Source organism: Myotis nattereri (assembly GCF_964212035.1).
Source record: "Myotis nattereri genome assembly, chromosome: X".
In the NCBI taxonomy this organism is placed as follows: Eukaryota; Metazoa; Chordata; class Mammalia; order Chiroptera; family Vespertilionidae; genus Myotis; species Myotis nattereri.
The window spans coordinates 148,252,145-148,274,958 of NC_138078.1; the positions used below are offsets into that span (position 1 = coordinate 148,252,145).

Consider the following 22,814-nt stretch of genomic DNA (forward strand, 5'->3'; position numbering starts at 1 on the left):
GAGCAGCAGGCGCAGCAGGGCCGGGATGAGCAGGAGCAGCAGGCAGGAGTGGCAGGTGGTGTTGGACTGCCAGTTTTGGCCCAATCCCCGCAGGCTATGCCGAGGGATCCCACCAGTGCACAAATCCGTGCACCAGGCCTCTAGTGTATAAATAATGATTTTTTGAAAGCCAGAAGAGGGTTATTGGCACATTTCTCTTACCCCAGGTGCTGGAGTCAAAAATACGGCATTGCTGGATTTTTTTATGGAACAAGGAGCTTGAGAGTCTGCTTTTCATTAAAATTACCGTAGAATGGAATGAGCAAAACATTAGCCTGGAGCTTGGAGTTTATCCTGAGTGCACTAGAGCAGCAGTTGCCAACTAGTGGTCTGCAGACCGCTGGTGGTCTGTGAGGTCTGAAAGGTTGGTGATAGCTGCACTGGAGCACAGGTTTTAGATGTGGGTATGATGTGGTCAGAAGCCTCTGTCTTGGTTGTGGAGAGAGCCTTGGATGGAAAGATAATGGAAACAAGATAAAAAAGGAGGTCTTCACCATGGTCCTGGGGAGAACTCTTTCTTTCATGGATTTATTCTTCCATTCCACAAATAGAAATTGTATGCCAGATAGTCTACATATATTGATTCATTTAATCTGCATAAAACCCTATGAGGTAGTCACTATTATTACAAGCATTTTATAAATGAGAGCACTGAAGGCCAGGAAGAAACATGCTCAAGGTCAAAGGGATAGTAAGTGACAGAGAGTAGACATTGCAATGGATGGAAGGTGGGCTATGCCTGGTGTGTTTGAGGAAGAGCAAGAAGGCCAGGATGCCTTAATTAATGAGGTATGTGATGGATAGGAGGTGAGGAAGTAATTCACAGCTTTGACTGTAAAAGTGAGGCATTTCTCAAAAGCTATATTGTAGGCTCAAGCAGAACCAAGATTGGAACTGAAGTCCTGCTCTGCACAGATCACCTGGAGACAGTCTACTAATTTTTTTACCTCCTCTAAATTCGTCAAGTTCCCATTTAAAAAAAAAATATATATATATATATATATATATATATATATATATATATATATATATATATAAATAATTGATTTCAGAGAGGAAGGGAGAGGGAAAGATAGAAACATCAATAATGAGAATCATTGATTGGCTGCCTCCTGCATGCCCCCTACTGGGGATTGAGTCCGCAACCTGGGCATGTACTCTTTTTTTTTGTTTTTTAAATATATTTTATTGATTTTTTTACAGAGAGGAAGGGAGAGAGATAGAGAGTTAGAAACATTGATGAGAGAGAAACATCGATCAGCTGCCTCCCACACACCTCCCACTGGGGATGTGCCCGCAACCCAGGCATATGCCCCTGACCGGAACCGAACCTGGGACCTCTCAGTCCGCAGGCCGAAGCTCCATCCACTGAGCCAAACCGGTTTCGGCCCTGGGCATGTACTCTTGACCAGAATCGAACCAGGGACCGTTCACTCTGCAGGCTGATGCTCTATCCACTGACCCAAACCAGCTAGGGCAAGTACCCATTGTTTTTTGATTGAAAGTCTAGGAAGTTAATGACAGACTGTGAGATGAATGATGATGAATTCTTCAAGGTGACTTATGGGGATTTTATTTTATTTTTTAATATAGTTTTATTGATTTCTGAGAGGAAGGGAGAGGGAGAGATAGAAACATCAGTGATGAGAGAGAATCATTGATTGACTTCCTCCTGCACACCCCACACTGGGGATCGAGCCTGCAACCCAGGCATATGCCCTTGGCCAGAATCAAACCCGGGACTCTTCAGTCCGCAGGCCAGTGCTCTATCCACTGAGCAAAACCAGCTAGGGAAGTTATGGGGATTTTAAAGAGTGGGTGATGGGGCATCTGTAGGGTGAGTGATGAAAGGCCGATAGGGTAAATGATAGGGGTCTGTGTGATACATGATGGGGGGGTCTATAGGGTGAGTCATGGGGTTGTTGGGTACAAAATGGGAGGTCTTTTGGGGCAAGTGATAGGTCCATGGTTTGATAGAGGTCTGTGAGTGGGAGGGTCTGTGGGGTAAGTTTGGTGGGGTCACGGGTAAATGATGGGGATCTTTAGAGCAGTGATGGGTGAGTCTGTGGGGTCAGTGATGGGGTTTTTGGAGTACCTGGGGAGTCTGTGAGTTGAATGATGGGGTATGTGTGGGGTGCTTAATAAGGAGACAAGAGGCTGAGTAAATTGAAGAACTTGAAGATTTGGAAAATTCTCAGCTTGTCCCTATTGCAAAAAATGAGCAAGTGTGTTCTGGAGAGAACACCAAGGATGTGGATAGAAGATCACTCCTTAAAAGAGATTGCAGGTGTGTGACTCATGAATCTAATCAGCCATCAGGGGACTTTCTGGAGTTAGTGATGGGGGTTTGTGAAGTCTAAATGACTGAAGGTCTATGTGATGGGGATTGGAATCTATGGCTGAGATAATGGTGGTCTGTGAAATGAGTGAGTGACAGAGGTGTCTTTGGGGTCAGTAATTAAAGATCTTTCAATGTTAGGGTCAAGACCTTTTATTTCCTTGTTTTAAAAATTACCACCACTGCGGACCTTGTAGGTTCTCTTGGACTTTTGTCCCAACAGCTCCTTGCAATAGCTCCACACAGCTCCTTTCTTCCCCATTGCTGGCCCTTTTGGTGCCCACCCATCAGCCTGAGTTTGACAGATCAATTCACTTTGTCCTTTCAACCTGTGGGAGCAAGGAACAGACTCTTCTGGCAGATGGAGAGTTCGTCATCAGCCCGTGTTAAAGCCCAGTCCATCACTCATTATTTATGCTTGCTCTTGATTTTTGTGACTTTGGCATCCAACAGGCTCTGGGCGTGGGTGATCTGCTTCACAGAATCGAGCACAAGGATTCCAGGCACCACTATCCACAGGGCATTCAGGAAGACAAAGTAAAACCAGAAGTAGAGCGGGTGGCCCAGCTCCCCGTGCTTGAATCCATCATGGTACTCTGTCAGGAAGTAGAGCACATCCCCGTATATCTGACCTGTGGGAGGTGGAAGAGAAATGTGAGGAGGAGGAGCTATTCCAAGGCATTTTTCAAGTCATCGTTTGAGGTCTCAGTCCCTAGAATTCCCAAATTCAGAGGTAAAAATTCTGAAATTATATAGCTAAAAAGTTAAAAAATCAGAAAAGTGAGAATTCCAGAAATTGGAAGCTGAGAATTTCAGAACCCAGGAGAGCTCATATCTCCAGAATTTAAGGAAGCTCAAAATCCTTTCATTCAAGACAGCTGAGGATTCCAGGACTAAAGAAAACCCAGATTTCTAGAACTAAAGAAAGCTAACAATGTAAGAACACTGAACCTTAGATGAAAGAGGCTGGAAATCCCAAGCCTAGAGGACCCAAGGACTTCCTGCCAGCATGGGCCACCTCATGTAACCTTCACAGGAGACTGTTATTTAAAAAAATATTTAAAAAATATATTTTTATTGATTTCAGAGAGGAAGGGAGAGGGAGAGAGAGACAGAAACATCAATGATGAGAGAGAATCATTGATCAGCTGCCTCCTGCACGACCCACACTAGCGGTCGAGCTCACAACCCGGGTATGTGCCCTGACCAGGAATCAAACCATGACCTCCTTCCCAGAAGACTTTGTGATGGAGGAGGAAGAGAAATGAACACTTCCCACTTGAGAACACAGGCTGAGAGGGGCATAGCTGTTCTAGAACTTCAGGGAATTTATCATTCAATTTGACTCAGCCCTGGGTGGGCACAATTGAGAGATCCTACCCACACGGATGCCCCCATATCTGCGCATCCCTGATAATCCCTCCAGCATCAGCGTGGGCCCTCTTCTCACCCACAGAGACCACGAGCTGTAGGACAAAGCGGACAGGATGCTGGCGGAGAAAGGCAACCACCACCCAAATGCTGAGTGGTCCCCACAGGAAAGCCGTGACAGTCTCCATGCATATTGTGAAGTTGTCATTCCTGCAGGAGAAAGGATGAGGAGATACTGGCATCACTGTGCTCTAAGTTCAGGGAACCCCATTTGTGCTACCTGACTCACCACCACCCCAAACCAATTCATGTCTCCCTTGACAGAGGCAAACACTTACAGGATGTAACGGCTGTCTCCCTTGGCATACTCTTTCCCTGAAGAAGACAAGAGACACACATGAATAAAGGCAGGAAAAGAAACTCACACTTGTGAGAGCTGAGGGCCCATGTAATAAGGCAGGCTTCATAACCTCTCCATGCCTCTACCTCCTCATCCGCAATGAGGTGGCTGTTTGGATTTTAGAGTTAATATATGTATGCAAGATATGTGTGCAAACCTGACATAGGACAGTAAGTGCTGCTGTGATTGCCTGGTATTCAATAAATATCTGTAGAATAATGGAGGCAGGTATAGATGATGAACTGAATGACGTAGCCAATGAGAGAGAGACGGAGAGAGAGACGGAGAGAGAGAATGGGAAGGAGGGAGGGAGGGAAGGAGGAAAGGACTGAGAGAGAAAGTGAACATGAATGAAAAACGTGAGCAGAGAATCAATAAGAAAAAGGCAGATCACATGACATAAAAACAGGCAGGAGACCGGAGTAGGTTCTTCACTAAAGAGGATTTCCAGCCAAAACCGGTTTGGCTCAGTGGATAGAGTGTCGGCCTGTGGACTGAAGGGTCCCGGGTTCGATTCTGGTCAAGGGCATGTACCTGGGTTGCGGGCACATCTCCAGTGGGGGATGTGCAGGAGGCAGCTGATCGATGTGTCTCTCTCATCAATGTTTCTGACTATCTCTCTCCCTTCCTCTCTGTAAAAAATCAATAAAATATATTTTTCAAAAAAAAAAAAAAAAAAAGCCGAAACCGGTTTGGCTCAGTGGATAGAGCGTTGGCCTGCGGACTGAGGGGTCCCAGGTTCAATTCCGGTCAGGGGCATGTGCCTGGGTTGCAGGCATATCCCCAGTGGGAGTGTGCAGGAGGCAGCTGGTCGATGTTTCTCTCTCATCGATGTTTCTAACTCTCTATCTCTCTCCCTTCCTCTCTGTAAAAAATCAATAAAATATATTTAAAAAAAAAGAAGAAAAAAAAAGAGGATTTCCAAATGGTCAGTACACAAATGAAAGGTGCTCAAACTTTCATTAATTGTTAAGTAAAAGCAAATTAAAACCCCACAATGAGATAGCACTCACATAGAACCGTGGTCAGCAAACTGCGGCTCGTGAGCCACATGCGGCTCTTTGGCCCCTTGAGTGTGGCTCTTCCACAAAATACCACGTGCGGGCGCGCACGTACAGTGCGACTGAAACTTCGTGGCCCATGCACAGAAGTTGGTATTTTGTGGAAGAGCCACACTCAAGGGGCCAAAGAGCCGCATGTGGCTCGCGAGCCGCAGTTTGCTGACCACTGCACTAGAAGGTCTACAATTTAAGAAACACCTGACCATGCCCTGGCCGGTTTGGCTTGGTGGATAGAGCGTCGGCCTGCGGACTGAAGGGTCCTAGGTTCGATTCCGGTCAAGGGCATGTACCTTGGTTGCAGGCACATCCCCAGTGGGGGGTGTGAAGGAGGCAGCTGATCGATGTTTCTCACTCATTGATGTTTCTAACTTTCTATCTCTCTCCCTTCCTCTCTGTAAAAAATCAATAAAATATTTTTTTTTTAAAAGAAACACCTGAGCATACCAAGTGTCAGCGAGGATGTAGAACTCTCATATACTGCTGGTGGGAATATAAAATGATGCATCCATTTTTGAAAACAGTTCGGCAGTTTTTCATAAAGTTAAACACACATCTACCATACAACCCAGCCACTCCTCCATAGTTACCTGAGAGAAATGAAAGCAGAGCCCCACACAAAGGTTCTTATAACAATGTTCATAGCAGTTTTATTCATGAGACCAAAAGGAGTATTACTTATAACAGCAAAATACTGGGGGAAATGCTCATTAATACTAGACAAGTCAAGCCTGGCCAGCGTGGCTCAGTGGTTGAGCATGGACCTATGAACCAGTAGGTCACAGTTCGATTCCTGGTCAGGGTAGATGCCTGGGTTGCCAGCTCCATCCCCAGTGCGGGTGTGCAGGAGGTAGCCCATCAATTATCTCTCATCATTGATGTTTCTGTCTCTCTCTCTCTCTCCCTTCCTATCTGAAATCAATAAAAATATATTTAGAAAAATACTAGACAAGTCAAATAATTCTGTAACATTTAAGCTTTGAAAGCTCTTTAAGAGCTGATGAGGAGTGACCTGATTAAAAGAAGCAAAGTTCAGAAGTGTATATAGCATGTTACCATTTGTTTACATAAAAGGGAAAAATAAAAATGATGATGATAATAAACATTTATAGAGCATCTGTTGTCTGCCAAATAATAATAGTAATAAACAGTTACATGGCATCTACTGCTTGCCAAATATTGTTCTAAATGCCTTACATATATTTGGGGATTACTATTATATCTCTTTTACAATTGAGCAAACTGAGACTTCTGTGTATAATTTATGTGTAAATAAACCCTGGAAGAAAACAAGCAATTATTAACAGTGGTTAATAATTGAGGAAACTTGGTGGACAGAAGGTAGATTTCCAGTGCATGCTTCTTTTTATCATTTGTTAAAACTCACCTGAAGATATATTTTCCATTGCTTTTCAGAGGGAATGGGAGGGAGGGAAGAAGACGGGAGAGAGAAACATCAATGTGATAGAGACTTATCAATTGGTTGCCTCCTGCACACACCCTGACCAGGGGGGGGGGTATTGAACCTGCAAATCAGGTTTGTGCCCTTGACTTGGAACTGAACCCTCAACCCTTTGATGCACGGGCTGATGCTCTAACCACTGAATCGTGCTCGTCAGGGCACACTGCATACCTCTTTATTTTATCTTATTTATTTATTTATTTATTTAAAAAATATATTTTATTGATTTTTTACAGAGAGGAAGGGAGAGGGATAGAGAGTTAGAAACATCAATGAAAGAGAAACACTGACCAGTTGCCTCCTGCACACCTCCTACTGGGGATGTGCCCGCAACCAAGGCACATGCCCTTGACTGGAATCGAACCTGGGACCCTTGAGTCCGCAGGCCGACGCTCTATCCACTGAGCCAAACCGGTCAGGGCGATCTTATTTATTTATTTATTTTATATATTTTTGATTTCAGAGAGGAAGGGAGAGATAGAAACATTAATGATGAGAGAGAATCATTGATCTGCTGCCTCCTGCACGCCTCACAGTGGGAATTGAGCCCACAAGCCAGGCACATGCCCTGACCGGGAATCGAAGTGTGACCTCCTGGTTCATAGCTCAACACTCAACCACTGTGCCATGCTGGCCAGGCTGCATACCTCTTTAAATGTTTTGTGTTTTTTTTTGACTCATGTGAATATATATGCGACAAACAGTTAAATAAAATTTTAAAATAAATTAATAGAAGAAAAGCTGTTAGCCAATCCCTGCCCAAAAAATTCCCTCCCACAGCATATGAAAGAACTCAGGACTCACAGAGTTGGGACAAGAAGGCTTGGTCTCCAAGAAGTTCCTTGCTGTAGAGGCTGAACCAGCCCTCAATCACCAAGTGAATGAATGCACACATTGCAAACCAGCACAGTGACAGTCGTCGCCAGGTTCCCAGGGGGACGATGGCAGCAGGTCCTGACAACAGCCATGTGATCCCAAGTATGACCCCAGTGACGGAGAAGAGGCCAGCTATTATATGCCAGGTAGGGTAGTCATTAGGCACAAAGTTGTCCAGTCTCAGGTGCCGAGGCCAGTATGGGTGCAAGGGGTTAGCATTGGTGGCCATGTCTTTGTAGGCTGATGGCTGTGTGTGGATAAGTAGAAAGAAGAAAAAAGGAAGAGAAAAACCTGAACAAATAGAAAGCACAGAATGAGATGAAAAAAATCAAATCCAAATGGTTTATGATCACAAAAAATGCAAATGGACTAAATTGACCAGGTACTAGACTTATGAAACTGGATTAAAACCGAAACTAATCATATGCTGCTTTAAGGTCACACAAAGAATGAAAACTTGTCCCAGCCCCTGGGACCCATATGTGGTAAACACAGTAACCAGACCAGCTCCCTGCCCTGAGGGTCAGAGTCAGCTGGGGAAGACAGGAATCAGGACAGGTCCCTGCTCTCATTGGTCACAGTCCGGTGGGCAGACAGAAGAATCTGACTAGGTCATAGCCCTCATTGGTCCCGCCCTGGGAAGGTTAGACACAGGAATCAAGCTTGGTCCGTGCCCTCAGGGGTCACAGGCTGCTGGGGGAGAAACAGACAACAGGTTGGGTCCCATTGCTGGAGTCAGTGTCTTGCATCATTCAGCGGAGAGCTAGTTCCTCTCTGTAGTCCTGGAAACTGCAGGACGGAAGAGAGAAGACTAACGAGAACACCAACCCTCGGGTTCAGCGTGCGGAAAGCCAAACGCTTCCCGCAATAGCGTACACGGGCGGCAACCTGCAAGAAATAGGCAAGTGGAAGGCACAGGTCTCACCGGCGCTTAAAGAGGAAAGGAGGGTTAAATGCAGAGACCACCAATCAGAACTAGAACCCTCTAGTCCAGCTGCCCAATGAGAAAGAGGATCTTCTGTAGCCCGGACGACCGAGCGGTACCAGGGGGGCCTCGCGCAGGCGCGTGAGGGTGGGTGGCGTGGTGGCGGGTTGGAGGGGGGAAAGGGGTCTCGCGCAGGCGCGCCTGTGGCCGGCCGTTTTGTAGTGGAGAGCTACGGGATGGAATGGCAGGCGGGGCGAGGGGGGGGCGGCACTCACCCAGCGGCGCTGTAGCAGCGACCTGTCCAGCAAGGTTCCGGTTCTGCTGAGCTGGCCTGCGGGCTCCGTGACAACCTAGTTCAGACCCATTGCCTCCCAGGTTCCTAGTCTTATGGAGTTGGCCAATGGAAGGGCTGGGAGGCGGCCAGTGTCACTCTCAACCAATCAGAAGCTCTCCATGCGCCACCGGTCCCGCCCTCAGGCGTGGTGCCATTTTCCTTGTTGGTTGAGCCAGTTTGGAGGTGGGTGAAAGCAGGGAGTGCCGCGGTTGGTGGGCGTTTTCGGACGAAACCAACTTGCAAACAGTCTTGGCTTCAGTTTCCCTAGCCTCTTATCAGTCAATCGTCTGCTGTTGAATCAGCATTGCGTTGCGTCCTCTCTTCTTTGCCCTCGTTTTGTAATCAGACCAATTAATCCGTTGCCAGACACAACCTGCATTCTTTTTTAAAAAATAGGTTTTTATTGAGTTTTAAAGAGAGACGGAGGGAGAGGGTTAGAGAGAAACGTCATCCATTGGCTGCCTCCTGCACGCCCCCTACTGGGGATTGAGCTGCAACCCGGGCATGTGCCCTTGATCAGAATCGAATCAGGAACCCTTCAGTCCGCAGGCTGACGCTCTATCCACTGAGATAAACTGGCTAAGGCCAAAAACCTTCATTCTTATTGCCCGAATGCACAAGGAAACAATACTAAGATTCCATCCTGTAAAATACACCTCTATCCTCTACCTCAGCGCTCAGGACTCCTTAGCAGTCATCCTTACCTCTCCCGACTTCAGGTCAGAAAAACCAATCAAAACTCCTTGAGAGCCAGTTGGCATGGAGATATTCAGTCTCCCTGTGCCATCTCTAAAGAACAAAATTGAACTCCACAATTCTAGCCAGTGAGCACCCAGACTGCACAGAATCTAGACCCATCCCAAACCTCCTGTCCAATTACAACTCATAAACCTTAGTCCAGTGGTTCTCAACCTTCTGGCCCGTTAAATACAGTTCCTCATGTTGTGACCCAACCATAAAATTATTTTCGTGGCTACTTCATAACTGTCATGTTGCTACTGTGATGAATCATCATGTAAATATCTGATATGCAGGATGGTCTTAGGCGACCCCTGTGAAAGGGTCGTTCGACCACCAAAGGGGTCACGACCCACAGGTTGAGAACCGCTGCCTTAGTCGTAAGCATCAACTGTGTGTGTGTGTGTGTGTGTGTGTGTATATATATATATATATATTTTTTTTTTAGAGGCCCGGTGCATGGATTTGTGTACTGATGGGGTCCCTCAGCCTGGCCTGAGGGGATTGGGCCAAAACCAGATCTCTGACATCCCCTGAGGGGTCCCGGATTGCAAGAGGGCAGGAATCGGGCTCCCTCCTCTCTGGTTCCGGGTGTGTCACCTGAGAACTGCCGCTGTCAAGTGACCGCAGCTCGGCAGCTCCTGCATTGAGCATCTGCCCCCTGGTGGTCAGTGTGCATCATAGCTATTGGCCAATAGGCCGGTTGGCCGGTCTCTTAGGCTTTTATATAGAGAGAGATATATGTCAGAGAGAGGGAGAGTTAGAAACATCAATGATGAGACATAATCATTGATCAGCTGCCTCCTGCATGCCCCACACTGGGGATCAAGCTGCAACCCGGGCCTGTACCCTGACCTAGAATTGAACCATGACCTCCTGGTTCATAGGTTGATGCTCAAGCACTGAGCCATGCTGGCCAGGCTGAACTGTGTCTTGCTCTTTTCTCTGTCCCAGTTAGAGCAACCAATCAGTTTTCCTGCCGATTGGTATCAGGCCTCCCCCCCACACAACTAAATTGTCCCAGTCCTACTTATATCAGGCAGTGCCATCTTCTATCTCATCATCCAATCATGAACAATGAACTAATCACAAACTGCTCCCTCTTCATGGTTTCCAGCTTCCAAACCTTTATCCATGCTGTACCCCCTTCCTCACTCACTTCTATTCCCCACTAAGCAGTGAAGAAAGAGTCTTTTGTATATTTCCTACTTTTATTTGACAATAACAAACTGTATATAAAAAGGGAGTGGGAAGGCGGGAAGTTCTGTGCATCTCCCCCTCTCTGCTTCCCTAAGCATCCCCCATCCCTTGGCCCCAGCAGGGACCACCCCCTTCCCGCCTTGTGGTGGGGTGGGGATCAGCAGGCATGAAAATGGTGTGTGTGTGTGTGTGTGTGTGTGTGTGTGTGTGTAAGGGTGTTAGGGGGACTATGATGGAGCGGGGTCAAGAATTAGAGGGCCATCCCTCATCCTCCATCAGAGCTGGCACCCTGAGGAGGGGTTGAGTCTTGAGGGAAGTTGGAGGGTCCACAGATGTGCCTCAGCCTATGAGACGGTAGAAGATCCAGCATCCAAAAGTGACCCAGTGACTGGCCCAGCTGAGCTCTGACCACTTGTGGACAGTGTATGCCATGCCATAACCCTGTGGGAGAGAAAGAGGTGATGGTCCCACTCAGCAAGAACAAAGAAGGTCTTAGGACAGTGATGGCGAACCTTTTGAGTTCGGCGTGTCAGCATTTTGAAAAACCCTAACTTAACTCTGGTGCCGTGTCACATATAGAAATTTTTTGATCTTTGCAACCATAGTAAAACAAAGACTTATATTTTTGATATTTATTTTATATATTTAAATGCCATTTAACAAAGAAAAATCAACCAAAAAAATGAGTTCACATATCACCTCTGACACGCGTGTCATAGGTTCGCCATCACTGTCTTAGGAAAACCCATCCTTTGCTCAAGGCCATTTCTGTGACTCCATGGTGACCTTAGTTGAGGCCCCAGAGAAAAAACTGGGTGATATGAAAGATAAACAGGTTTAGTTTTATTTCCTTTGTGTTTTCTTCTTCAACCCCACTGTCTGACCTGTACTATGCATATAAAACGTAAGATTTAGATTTTTTCTTTCATGTTTTCTTTAGAAATTATTTTAAAGGCAGGACAAGATAACCCCACTCTCTGATCTGTACTCTCCTTTGTATGTAAAGAGCTCCTAGAAATCAATATTTTAAAAAGACAAAAATTGGCAAAGGAGGTGAGTAGACCATTCTCAGTAAAGGAAAAAACCAAACAGCTCTTAAATTTATGGCCTCACTCATAATCTTCCTCCTCTCAAACTGGCAAAAACATCCAGAAAGTCTGAGAGGCACTCTGTTGGTTCACACACTGCTGGTGGGAGAGCAAAAAGGTAACTTCTCCATTTCAACTACCAAAAATCGATCTTACAGTTCTGTCTGCACCTGTGTGAATCTACATGGGTATGAGGATATTACTTGCTGCAATGTCATTTGCAATAGGAAAGGACCGGAAATCACCTGGGTGTCCACTGATAAGGGACAAACTACCCTGTGTCATAGCCTTACGGTGGAAAAAAAATGAGTGAGGACACTATGTACTGATGTGGAAGATTTCCAAGGATTATTATATAGAAAAGCAACATGTAGCGCACACTGTCATCCATGAGTTACCTTTAGGGTAAAAACCAGGGGAGGGAATCAAAAGATGTTTTTATATTTGCTTATTATGTTTACATTTTTGAAAGATAGTCTAATAAAATGAAGGAAAGTGGTTACCTGTAAGAGGGCAGTGAGTAGACCATAGGAGCAAGACTTTTCCCTGAATATCTTGAATACGGTTTGGTTTTTTAACTTTGTGATATACACTATTTTTAAATGTTTTGATTAAAACAAGATAAAAACTTTATTTAAAAAGAAGCAAAACCCTGCCCTGGTTGGTTGCTCAGTGGTTAGAGCATTGGTCCACACACCAAAGGGTCTCGGGTTTGATTCCTGGTCAAGGGCACATACCTGAGTTGCAGGTTCACTCCCCACCCCGTGATCCGGGTGTGTGTGGTAGGCAGCTGGTTGATGTGTCTCTCTCACATCAATGTTTCTCTCTCTCTCTCTCTCTCTCTCTCTCTCTCTCTCTCTCTCTCCCTCCCCCCTCTCCCTCCCTCCCTTCTACTCTCTTTGAAAAGCAACAACAAAAAGGAACCCCCAAAATAAAAAGAAGCAAAACCCAGATTTGCACACTCAACCTGATTAAAAATTAAAAGCTGTTTTTAATGATGAAAATAATATAAAGTTTTATTTTTAATTAAAAACAAAAATTTAAAAGAGAAGCAAAACCTGGATCCTGCAAGAGCTATGTGAGAAAACATTATTTTAGAAATTGTTTTTAATTTAAAAAGGAGTAAAATCTGGAATGTGCATACTCCACATGAATAAAAATAGCCTATCCATTTTAATATACATTTAAAAGTAGAATCTAGAGCAGGGGTCCTCAAACTACAGCCCGCGGGCCACATGCAAATACAAATATTATATTTGTTCCCGTTTTGTTTTTTTACTTCAAAATAAGATATGTGCAGTGTGCATAGGAATTTGTTCATAATTTTTTTTTAAACTATAGTAAGGCCCTCCAACGGTCTGAGGGACAGTGAACTGGCCCCCTGTTGAAAAAGTTTGAGGATCCCTGATCTAGAGTTTGCATAATCAACTTGAGTGAAGATTTTTTTTAAAAATTAAATAAGAATAAACCTTGCAGGTTCGACCTAAACAAAAATATGATGAGATGACTAATTGAAAAAAAAAGTAAAACCTGGATTTTGCATTCCATCTCCATAAAATAAGTAAAATAAATATATTTTGCAAACTTCACCCAAATAAAAGACGCAGCAGTGCCAATCAACCAGAGGGACAACGGGAAGGAAGGACCGAGGAGCACTGGCTGCACAAGCTAGAGACACACCACACAAGGTCCTCATGTCTCAGCCTCCCCGCCCCCCTTTGTCTTCATGGTTCCCATGAGCAGGTGGCACATCCCTGGGTACCCCCAGCCCAGGGCCCCACCTCACCTGCTCCTCTGTGGTATCATCCACATCGACATCAAACAGGGAGCCCAGGTAGGCCAGGTGGAAGATGGCCAGGGCCCCAAAGAGCAGGTTTAAGGCTCGTACCCCCAGGCCCTGTGGGGGACAGATGGATTTGCTTGGCAGCTGGACCTACTCACTGTCCCTCAGTCCCACCTGGGCAGGGGAGCCCAGGGAGATGCACAAAGTGCAGTGGGTTCCAGGAATGAGGATGTCCGTGGCACCCCCGGGTAGGAAAGAGATGGTTCAGATCCTCTTATGGGAGCTCAAAAGGTATCCAGGGCTCAGGGTACTGTTTGCATTGCGGGTGTCCAAGTTGGGGGAGATGCGAGTATTCAGGCAAAGGAGGCAGAATGGTGGAGCTCTGACTCGGGGATTTATGGTAAGAAACATCAGTTGTCTGAGAGGAGACAAATCTGAGGTTGCCCATACTTCTTATTGCAAGCAGAAGGAAAAAACAAAAAAAAAAACACCAAAAATCAAAAGTAAATTCCTAGCATGTCCTACGGGACCCATCCTTCTCCCCCTTGCTCGCTTTGCTCAAGCCACACTGGTCTCCTCGCTGTTCCTCAAATATTCCAGGCCCTCTCCCGTCTTGGGGCCTGTACACTGGTTCTTCCCTTTGCCTGGAATGCTTCTGTCCCTCACCTCCCTCAGCTAAAGAACTCAAAAGGTACCTCCCTATTTAAAATGGAATCCATTCACCCCCTGATAATTCCCTTCTCCTTTCCCTTGTGTATTTCCTCCTTGGCACTAATCTAACAACTATTATACAACCATCTAATAAACTATTATACTTTACTGACTTATTTTTTACTTACTGACTCCCCTGTTAAAATGTTTGTCCCAGAGGGCTGGAACTTTATAGTCTGTTGTTCACCACTGTGTCTCCAGCATCTAAAACAGTGCCTGGTACCAGCAGGTGTTCAATAAATGTTCACTGGGGACATGAATGCCTGGTGTGCATACAGCAGGTGTTTGATAAATGTTTGTTAGAGAGACGCATGGCAGTGAACAGAGGTGAGGTTCTGGGATGGCTCAGGCTCCAGAACAGGAAGCTGGGCACCCTGAGACACATATAAGATGGAGACAGAAGCAACATTTTTGAGGGGCGGGTGTTGGGCTTGAGGTTGCCCAGGCTGAACCCTCACCAAGCGATGCTGGTGTGAACAGTCTGGTGGGCACCGTTTCGACAAGACGCAGGCACTGAGGATCCGAGCCAGGCGCTTCCGGAGGACTGGGGTAGATGTGGGGAGGGAAGGGGGTCAGGTTAGCCTTAGGTTGGTTCTAGCCCCCTACCAACCTTCCATCCTGTCTCCTAGGCTGGGCTCTAAACTCACCGTGTTCCACGTAAGTGATAAATGCCAGAGACAGCAGCACCGCAGCCAGATGGAAGCTGAAGCCCTGGTGGGGCCCCAGGGGGCAATGAGGTGAGTGAAGAGGAGGCCCTGCCACCCCCGCCCCGCTCCCACCCTGATCCCCCTTCACCCTGCTCACGTGCAGGAGGGCGCTGGCTGCATAGGTGACCAGCACGGCTGAGAAGGTACCCAGGCGGAGAGCGTTCTTGAAAACATCTGCAAGAGGGAGATGCAGGTCGAGTCTCCCAAGATTCCCTCCTGCCCTGGGGGACCATTGGGAGGGGTGAGGATACACACAATGTGTTGGAAGCCCCAGGATAAAGTCTTTAAAAAATATATATTTTATTGACTTTTTTTTACAGAGAGGAAGGGAGAGGGATAGAGAGTTAGAAACATCGATGAGAGAGAAACATCGATTCAGCTGCATCCTGCACACCCCCTACTGGGGATGTGCCTGCAACCAAGGTACATGCCCTTGACCGTAAATGAACCTGGGACCCTTCAGTCCACAGGCCGATGGTCTATCCACTGAGCCAAACTGGTCAGGGCAGGATAAAGTCTTTGGAATGGTCTCATACTTCCTCTGTCCAAAACTTAGCTCCTGAACTTTCCTCCCAATCTATTTCTCCCGCAGTCTCTCCAAGTTCAGCCAATGTCAATCAACTCCACCGTTCCAGTTCCTCAGGGCAAAAACCTGAGAATCACCCTGAATCTGCCCTCCCCCTCACTCCCACAACCAAACTCAGCAAATCCTGTCAGTTTCACCATCAGAATTTACCCGGAATCTGACCTCTCCTCGCCATGTCCACTGCCTCCACCACCTGCCCTACTGCAGGGGCCTCCTCACTGCTTCCACCTGGCTCCCTCCCCATCTGTCCTCACAGCAGCCAGAGGGTCCTGTTACAACCCATCAGCCCAAAGCCCTCCTCTGCTCAGACCCCTGTTGTGGCTTCAGCTCTCTCAGAGAAAAGGCCAAAGTCCTCTCTGTGGCCAGTGAGGGCCCACAGGACCAGGCCCGTCACCTCTCCAACCTCACCTCCTGCTACTGGCCTTCTCACTCTCTTTCCTTCTGCTGAACCAGTCTCCTCAAACATGCCAGGCACATTCCTGTCTCAGGACCTTTGCACTGGCTGTTCTTTCCTTCTGTTACACTCCTCCCCCACATATTTACAATGCTTGCTCTCTCACCTTATTTAGATCTCAGCTCAAATGTCACCTCCTCTCAAATGTCACCTCCTCCGTGGGACTTATTCTGTTAATTTATTTAAAATTGCGACATCCCACCCACACTGCCAACACTCCAGATCATCCTTTCCTGCTTTATTATTATTATTTTTCACCATAGCACTCATCGCCATCTGAACTCTTGTGTATTTTTCTCTCTTTTAAAATAATATTTTTATTGATTTCAGAGAGGAAGGGAGAGGGAGACAGAGATAGAAACACCAATGATGAGAGAGAATCATTGGTTGGCTGCCTCCTGCACACCCGCTACTGGGGATCAAGTCTGCATGCAGCCTGGGCATGTGTCCTGACCGACCTGGAATTGAACTGTGACCTCCTGGTTCATAGGTCGTCGCTCAACCACTGATCAACACCGGCTAGGCTATTTTTTCTCTTATAATGTGCTCCCCCCACAGAAATTCCAGCTCCACAAGGGCAGGGATTTGGGGCTGTTGTCATTTTTGGTCCCTGCAGTATCTTCAGCCTAGCATACAATAGGTTCTCAGTGAATGTTCTATGACTATGTAAAAGGGCCTGGGATGAGGACTCCCCACTCTTGGATGGGTGACTTGATGACTCACAGTTATTTAGCCAATAAGACATGGGCAGGTTCCAGCTTGTGACAACTTCCACCATGGACCGAGGCAGCTCCACGTTCAGTGGCTTGGACACTGTCAGGTCCCTGTGGGCAAAAGGTATACAAATTCATCTGGGATCTCAACTCATCTGACTGCCACACTTTTGTCTTGGCTGTTTCCTCCCACGGGAGCACCCACTTCCTCCCTGAAGCTCCTCTAGGCAACAGCCTGAGGGAGAGGATGGTCCCCCAGTCCTTCCCACCATTTCAGGTGATCCTTCTCCTCGGTGAAGCCAGCTCCTGCCAACGTGGTCGTGGCCTCAGACAGGAAGCCCACAAAATAGTTGCTGAAGTGGAAGGAGACAGCACTCTCGTAGGCTCGCAGCCACCTGGGGGGAAAGGAGAAGGGGGAGAGGCATCATGCCCAGGGGCCGGCATGACACCCCGCCATGTGCCATCATCCCCAGCCCCACTCTGTAGACTCACCTTACCATGGTGCCCCTAAGGCCCCCAGGGGTCAGGAAGGCAGCAGAGAAGAAAGGAAAGAGAGTCAGAGGCCCAGGAGGCTGGCCTGAGTTGGTCTTAGACAAGACAGAAACATAGTGGCAAAAACATAGGTGCAGTGTGATAGCCACAGACATGCATACACTGTCAGTTTCATGGGGCTCAGATGAGTGTGTGAGCTGCTCCACAGTATGATATAGTCCCGCAGTCTCACATGGCCAGACATCCAGACCCAGCCTCTATCAGAGGCCCGTCCTAACAGCCCTACACCGTGACACAGCCACGTGGCCAGACACAAATAGTATCAGACTCCCAGCCTTGCAGCTCTCTAACCTGACTCAGTGACCATAAGACATACAAAAGTCCTGTAGTTAGGCACAGAGATCATCAAGCTCCCTGCTTTGCACACATACGCAAGTCTACCCCCAACAGTCATCCTGTCAGTCATACAATAGACACAGGCAGAGTCCTGCATTGGAAAAGGCTGGTTCTGGAATCAGGCCTGGGATTGATGCCTGGCTGCTTAACTGGGTGACATTGGGCAAGTCACTCCACCTTCCAGAGCCTCGTTCAGCATTTGACACAATCAGCTGCCAGTGAGTAGGGGGAAGGGAGGGGCCATACAATCAAAGAGCTGGATTATACCAATTCTAGTTATACCAGAGGCAGATGGTCAGTCGGTCACAACCCCTCAGCTAGACAATACCATGCAGCCAGAGAAGGCAGACCCACAGGCAGGCCCATCAGAGAGGCACATAACATGCTACAGTCAGACCCATTCCCAGCCAGAGTTACAGACAAGCCAGACTTACCCAACGACAGCCACACACCCCGTCATTGACAATGGCACAGCCAGAACTCCAGTCCCACATCGGGAGTCAGCGGCTGAGAGACAAACAACCCATACACACGCCTAGCCAGAGTCTCAGACAGGTCAGCATCACCAGCCAACCCATACTTGTCACTCCCTGTTACAGTCATGTAATTGGCTTCTAAAGGTGAAACAGCGGAACAGATGGACATTCATACATAGTATGTGTCAGGGTGTCAGTCATACATGGAGTTACAGAGCCAATCTTGCCAAACAACAGCCACAGACAGACATTCAATCTCGTTCCAGTCATGGAGTAGATGGTCAGATAGTCTCAGACTTAACAGAACCAAGAGGTCACAGACTATGCCCCCACCCCCCAGTTAGCCCACTCGCCCTCAGCACCTGCCCTCATTTACCTGGCTTTGCGTTTCTTGCTGTAGTAACAGAAGATAGACAGAAGCATTAAGAGACAGGCTCAGAGCTGGGGAGACCCCAGGTCCCTACCCAACCCCCTCTGCAGGGCAGAGGCCTCGAAGGCCGTGCTCACTTTCGAAGGAGGCGGTCACCATCAAGGGGGATGAAGTACGGGAAGAGGTAAGGGCCCACACAGGTGGACAGCACAAGGCACAGCAGGGCCAGCGCCAGGCTCCGGGTCACCTTCTGCAGCCATCGGCGGCTCTGTGGGGATCAAGGCTCCATGAAGACTGCCCTGTGGGGGCTCCCACAGTCCCTGCCCACCTGTCCACCCAGGACCTCACCAGAGGGCGACCTTGGACAGCCTGTAGGTAGCTTTGGAAGGATATCCAGGGCCCAAAGACGATGGTGCCCACGAAGTAGAGGTAGCCCATGAACTCCACGGGTGAGGGCACAGCACCCACCTCGCCCCGGTCCAGGTCGAAGCCCAGAGACACCGCCTTCATGGCCACAATCATCTGGGCCCCTATGTGTGGTGCCCATAATCAAGTGAATGGGCACAGAGCAGGTCAGCATGGGGGGAGGGGGAGCACCAGGTGAGGGGTGGTAGGAAAAGAGAAGTTCAAGAGTGGACAAGTGGGCACAGAGTCTATAGGCAGATGAGCAGGTAGGCCCAGGACTGGCAGATGCCCTTTTTCAAGAGTGAGGCACATACATGAGATGGGAAAGGAAGATGGGCGGGGGGAGGCATAGTAGAGGGAGACAGATATAAAGGGCATCTGAGGCCTGCCTGTCCAGTGGGGAGGACAGATGAATGACAAAAGTGGGAAGGAAAGACAGGGTTGGGAAAGTTAGACGTAGAGTGGGGCAGGGGCCGGTGAGAGAGCCAGGGCTTCCTACCTCGCATCTTGTGCCACGTCACAGTGTCCACCATGTGCATCTCACTGAGGAAAAAAGGTGGTGGTCTTGGGCCCATGACTCCCATGGCCTCAGAGACCACAAAGGGAGGTGGGGATCAAGGTTCAGAGAGGCTTACACCCCTGTCCAGCACAACCTCATGGAGGAATAATTCTCCAGGACTCCCTCCTCCAGGGGGAGCTCAAGCCCAGCCTGTCCTGTACAGCCTTTAGAACTAGTCTCCCACATTCCCTCCTCCAGGAACACCCTGTGCTCTTCCTGTCCTGCACAACCTCACGAGGAGTAGCCAGGGGACCCACCCACGGGGACCCACCCACCCTTCTGCCAACAGTGTGGGGACGAGGGCTCACACCCATACCCCATGAGCAGGTAGATCAGGATGGTGACGGAGAGGAAGACGCCTCGATGGGAGGAATGTCGGCAGAGGAACAGCACGAGGTAGCACAGGAGGCTGAGCAGCACAACCCAGACCATGTGCAGCTGGAAGAAGTGGTAGAGGCTGAAGAACCCTCCTGCCACGGTGCTTGCGTGCTTCAGGTAGGATGGCAACCCTTCAGGTGAGAGAGAGACAGAATAGGAAAGGGAGGTTGGGTGGGCTGGCAACAAGGGAGGGCAACCTGAGCAGAGGGCACAGCCTGGGCAAAGGCCTAGAGGTTGGAATGTGGTGGGATTGCAGGGGGCCCAAAGCAGGTGTTGGGGAGCTGGAGAGGTGGCAAGGTCTGGGTTTATTTATTTATTTTATTGATTGATTTGAGAGAAAGAGAGAGAGAGAAACATCGATGTGTTGTTCCACTTATTTATGCATTCATTGGTTGATTCTTGTATGTGCCCTGACTAGGAATTGAAATGCAACCTTGGGATATCGGGATGATGTTCTAACCAACTGCGCCACCCAACCAGGGCCAAATCCTGGGTTTAAAGAAAAGAAACATCTATAAAGGACATTTGGGAACCCTGGGAGAAATGTGAGTATCAACTTATATTGGGTAATATTATTGCATCCAGATTAGATTTCTTGAGGGGTGATGGTTGTGGCTGTGGTTGTTGGAGGAGAATGTCCTTGTTCTTGGGGGGGACACACTGATGCATTCGGGGTGAAGTGTCAGCAGGTTATTCAAATTATTTAGGAAGATAATAGATAGATAGATAGATAGATAGGACAGGCTAATGTGGGAAGATGCTGACCATTGGGAATCTGGTAATGCATATAATGGGTGTTCATTGTATTATTCTTTCAAGTTAACTTCAGTAACCGAAATATTTCAAAATGATAAACCTAAAAAAAATAAAACATCCATTTAAAATAAAAAGAAAATGTAGCACCTTTGAATTTCAGATTTCCAAAATTCTCAGCATCCTATAGGGACTCTGGGAGCTTAGAGTCTTAGCATTTGGATGTAGGCTTGCTGTGATTGTGGAAACATTCCAGAATCCCAGCATTCAGAAATCTCAGCATGCCCTGATTCTAGAAATCCAGATTGCCAGCATTTTGGAAGCCTAGAATGTGAGAATTTCAACTTGTCAGCTCCCCAAACCCTGTAGTGTGGTACTTTGGGATTCCTTAACCCTTTGACACCAGCATTGCAGAATCTTATAACGTTGGGATGTAGACATTCCAGGTTCCCAAAATCCAAGAACATCAGCTTTCCAGAATCCCAGAACCCAGAAATACTGAAAGGCATGGTTTGGCATGGTATGGCATGGGGTGGCTGGGCATAGTAGGATGTCGTGTGGTAGCATGGTGCTTTGCCTGGTGGGAGGTGGTGGGCTGGACATATTGTCGCCTGGCTTGGCAAGGCAAGATGCAGCAGGAGAAGGTACAGCTTGGTCTGGATGAATGTGGCAGCATGATATGGCCTGGCATGGCGCATAGTGTGGCAGGCACTTACCGAGCCTCCAGAAGAGGCGGCAGGTGAGGCAGATGGCAAGGAGCAGCCAGATCTGGTCAAGGCCCTGCTGGGCAGTAGGCAGGAGACAGCCCTGCAGCAGCTGCTGGAAAAATTCCTGGCGGCTGAAGGTGGCCATCGCAGCCCCTCACGGATGGATGGACAGATGGACAGACCTGTCAAAGTGGGGACACAGAGCAGGGATGTCCATGGGGCAGACCATGCTCAAGGCATAGGCTTGAGCACTCAGATTTCAGCTGGGGGCTGTCCAACCCATTTAGACACACAGAACTGGGGGGGGCTGGGAGAGGGTGTGGGTGTCAGGTACATCAGATTGAGCCACCAACTGTGCGTGTGGGAGCGTCCTGGGTGCACACACACAGCCCACGACCTGTGGTGAAGGAAGGACCTGTGTCTCTCCTATGCTGTGAGGAGTCGGGGTCCGATGGGGAATGAATGGTGTACATTCCAGGCCGGTATATCAAATGGGGACGCTCTCTGGTTTCCAAGGTAGAGTCACTCTGTGTGGAGGGCAGAGAGGGAGATCCTGTGACACTTGGGGGCCGTGTGCATCTCTCCTTGTACGGATGTGAGGGGTGTCCTGTATCCCCTGCGTGCCCCATCTCACCCCCACCCGGCCACTCCTGGCCACCAAGAAAGCCCTGCCCAGGCCCCGGGGCTTCAGGGAGGTGGTGGTGGTGGTTGGGGACAGAGCAGAAGGGGGAGTCTGAAAGGTGATGGAGAGGGGACCCAAGAACACGCGCTGCAGATCAGTGCGGGGAGGCCGTCTCAGGATGGGAGCGGAGGAGCCGCGCGCGCACTCCTGGGACCTACCTGGCAGGAAGGAAGCTGCGGTCCCGGGGACCGGGGACGCACTGCCGCCGCCACCGTCGCCGCCTCCTCCGGGCAGCCTCCCCCGCAGGCCGCAAGGCCGGGACCAGCTGCGGCTTGGAGAGCAGCGCGGCGAGCGGGCCCTTTAAATCCCGGGGAGGCCCGGCCGGCCAGCTCGGCCAATGAGAGGGCAGGAGCGGGGCGGGGCCGGCGAGGAGGTGGGAGGCGGGAGGGTCGAGGGAAGGAGGAGCGGGAGGTTGAGAGGAGCGGGGTGCTGCGGGACCTTTGCGCCCACACCTTTTGGGCCCTGAGTGTTGCAGCCCCTGATCGTTCTCGTCCGCAGGTGTCTGGCCGGCCAAGAACAAACTCCTCCATCGTCAGATTCCCAATCCTTGGAAGCCGAGATGGGAAAGATGGGGGAGGGAGGAGGGAAAGCCCCTCACCTTGACTGTTCGCCCACGCACGTTCTCTCGCACTGTGCTGCCTCGGTTCACACGTGGGAAAATGAACCGGGGTCTGTCCTACCCCATCCTTTGAGGGAAGTAAAGGGATGTCCAATCCTCTCCACCCCCAGAGACGGGCCAGAAACATTTCCAAGTATTGACTGTGTCACCGAGGAACACCAATTAGGCGCCTGTGCTGCCCCTAGGGACTCCTT

At 48.7% G+C, this 22,814-nt stretch overlaps 2 protein-coding genes across 5 annotated transcripts; both read right to left on the minus strand.

Annotated features, from left to right (window-relative positions):
• Positions 1-1,639: 1,639 nt before the first annotated feature.
• On the minus strand, positions 1,640-9,407 carry EBP (EBP cholestenol delta-isomerase). Of its 3 annotated transcripts, XM_081081377.1 has the most exons (6): positions 8,745-8,826; positions 8,373-8,432; positions 7,473-7,835; positions 4,087-4,123; positions 3,828-3,958; positions 1,646-3,009 (listed from the first exon to the last, which is right to left on the minus strand). In XM_081081377.1, the coding sequence occupies exons 3-6, from the start codon at positions 7,771-7,773 to the stop codon at positions 2,786-2,788; spliced, it is 693 nt and encodes a 230-aa protein (XP_080937503.1). In that variant the 5' UTR covers positions 7,774-7,835; positions 8,373-8,432; positions 8,745-8,826; the 3' UTR covers positions 1,646-2,785. The 3 variants fall into 3 exon arrangements, with proteins under 3 accessions (XP_080937502.1, XP_080937503.1, XP_080937504.1); XM_081081376.1 differs by lacking the exon at positions 8,373-8,432 and having other exon boundaries at positions 1,640-3,009; positions 8,745-8,968; XM_081081378.1 differs by lacking the exon at positions 8,373-8,432 and having other exon boundaries at positions 7,473-7,791; positions 8,745-9,407.
• Positions 9,408-10,737: 1,330 nt separating this feature from the next.
• PORCN (porcupine O-acyltransferase) lies at positions 10,738-22,320 on the minus strand. 2 transcript variants are annotated; one of them, XM_081081483.1, is made up of 15 exons: positions 22,160-22,320; positions 21,329-21,501; positions 19,798-19,990; positions 19,422-19,465; positions 18,866-19,047; positions 18,655-18,785; positions 18,524-18,541; positions 17,276-17,290; positions 17,053-17,178; positions 16,794-16,894; positions 15,128-15,204; positions 14,971-15,034; positions 14,782-14,867; positions 13,616-13,726; positions 10,738-11,182 (listed from the first exon to the last, which is right to left on the minus strand). In XM_081081483.1, exons 2-15 carry the CDS (start codon positions 21,462-21,464, stop codon positions 11,081-11,083), a joined length of 1,386 nt encoding a protein of 461 aa, XP_080937609.1. In that variant the 5' UTR covers positions 21,465-21,501; positions 22,160-22,320; the 3' UTR covers positions 10,738-11,080. The 2 variants fall into 2 exon arrangements, with proteins under 2 accessions (XP_080937609.1, XP_080937610.1); XM_081081484.1 differs by lacking the exon at positions 13,616-13,726 and having other exon boundaries at positions 10,746-11,182; positions 22,160-22,250.
• Positions 22,321-22,814: the final 494 nt, after the last annotated feature.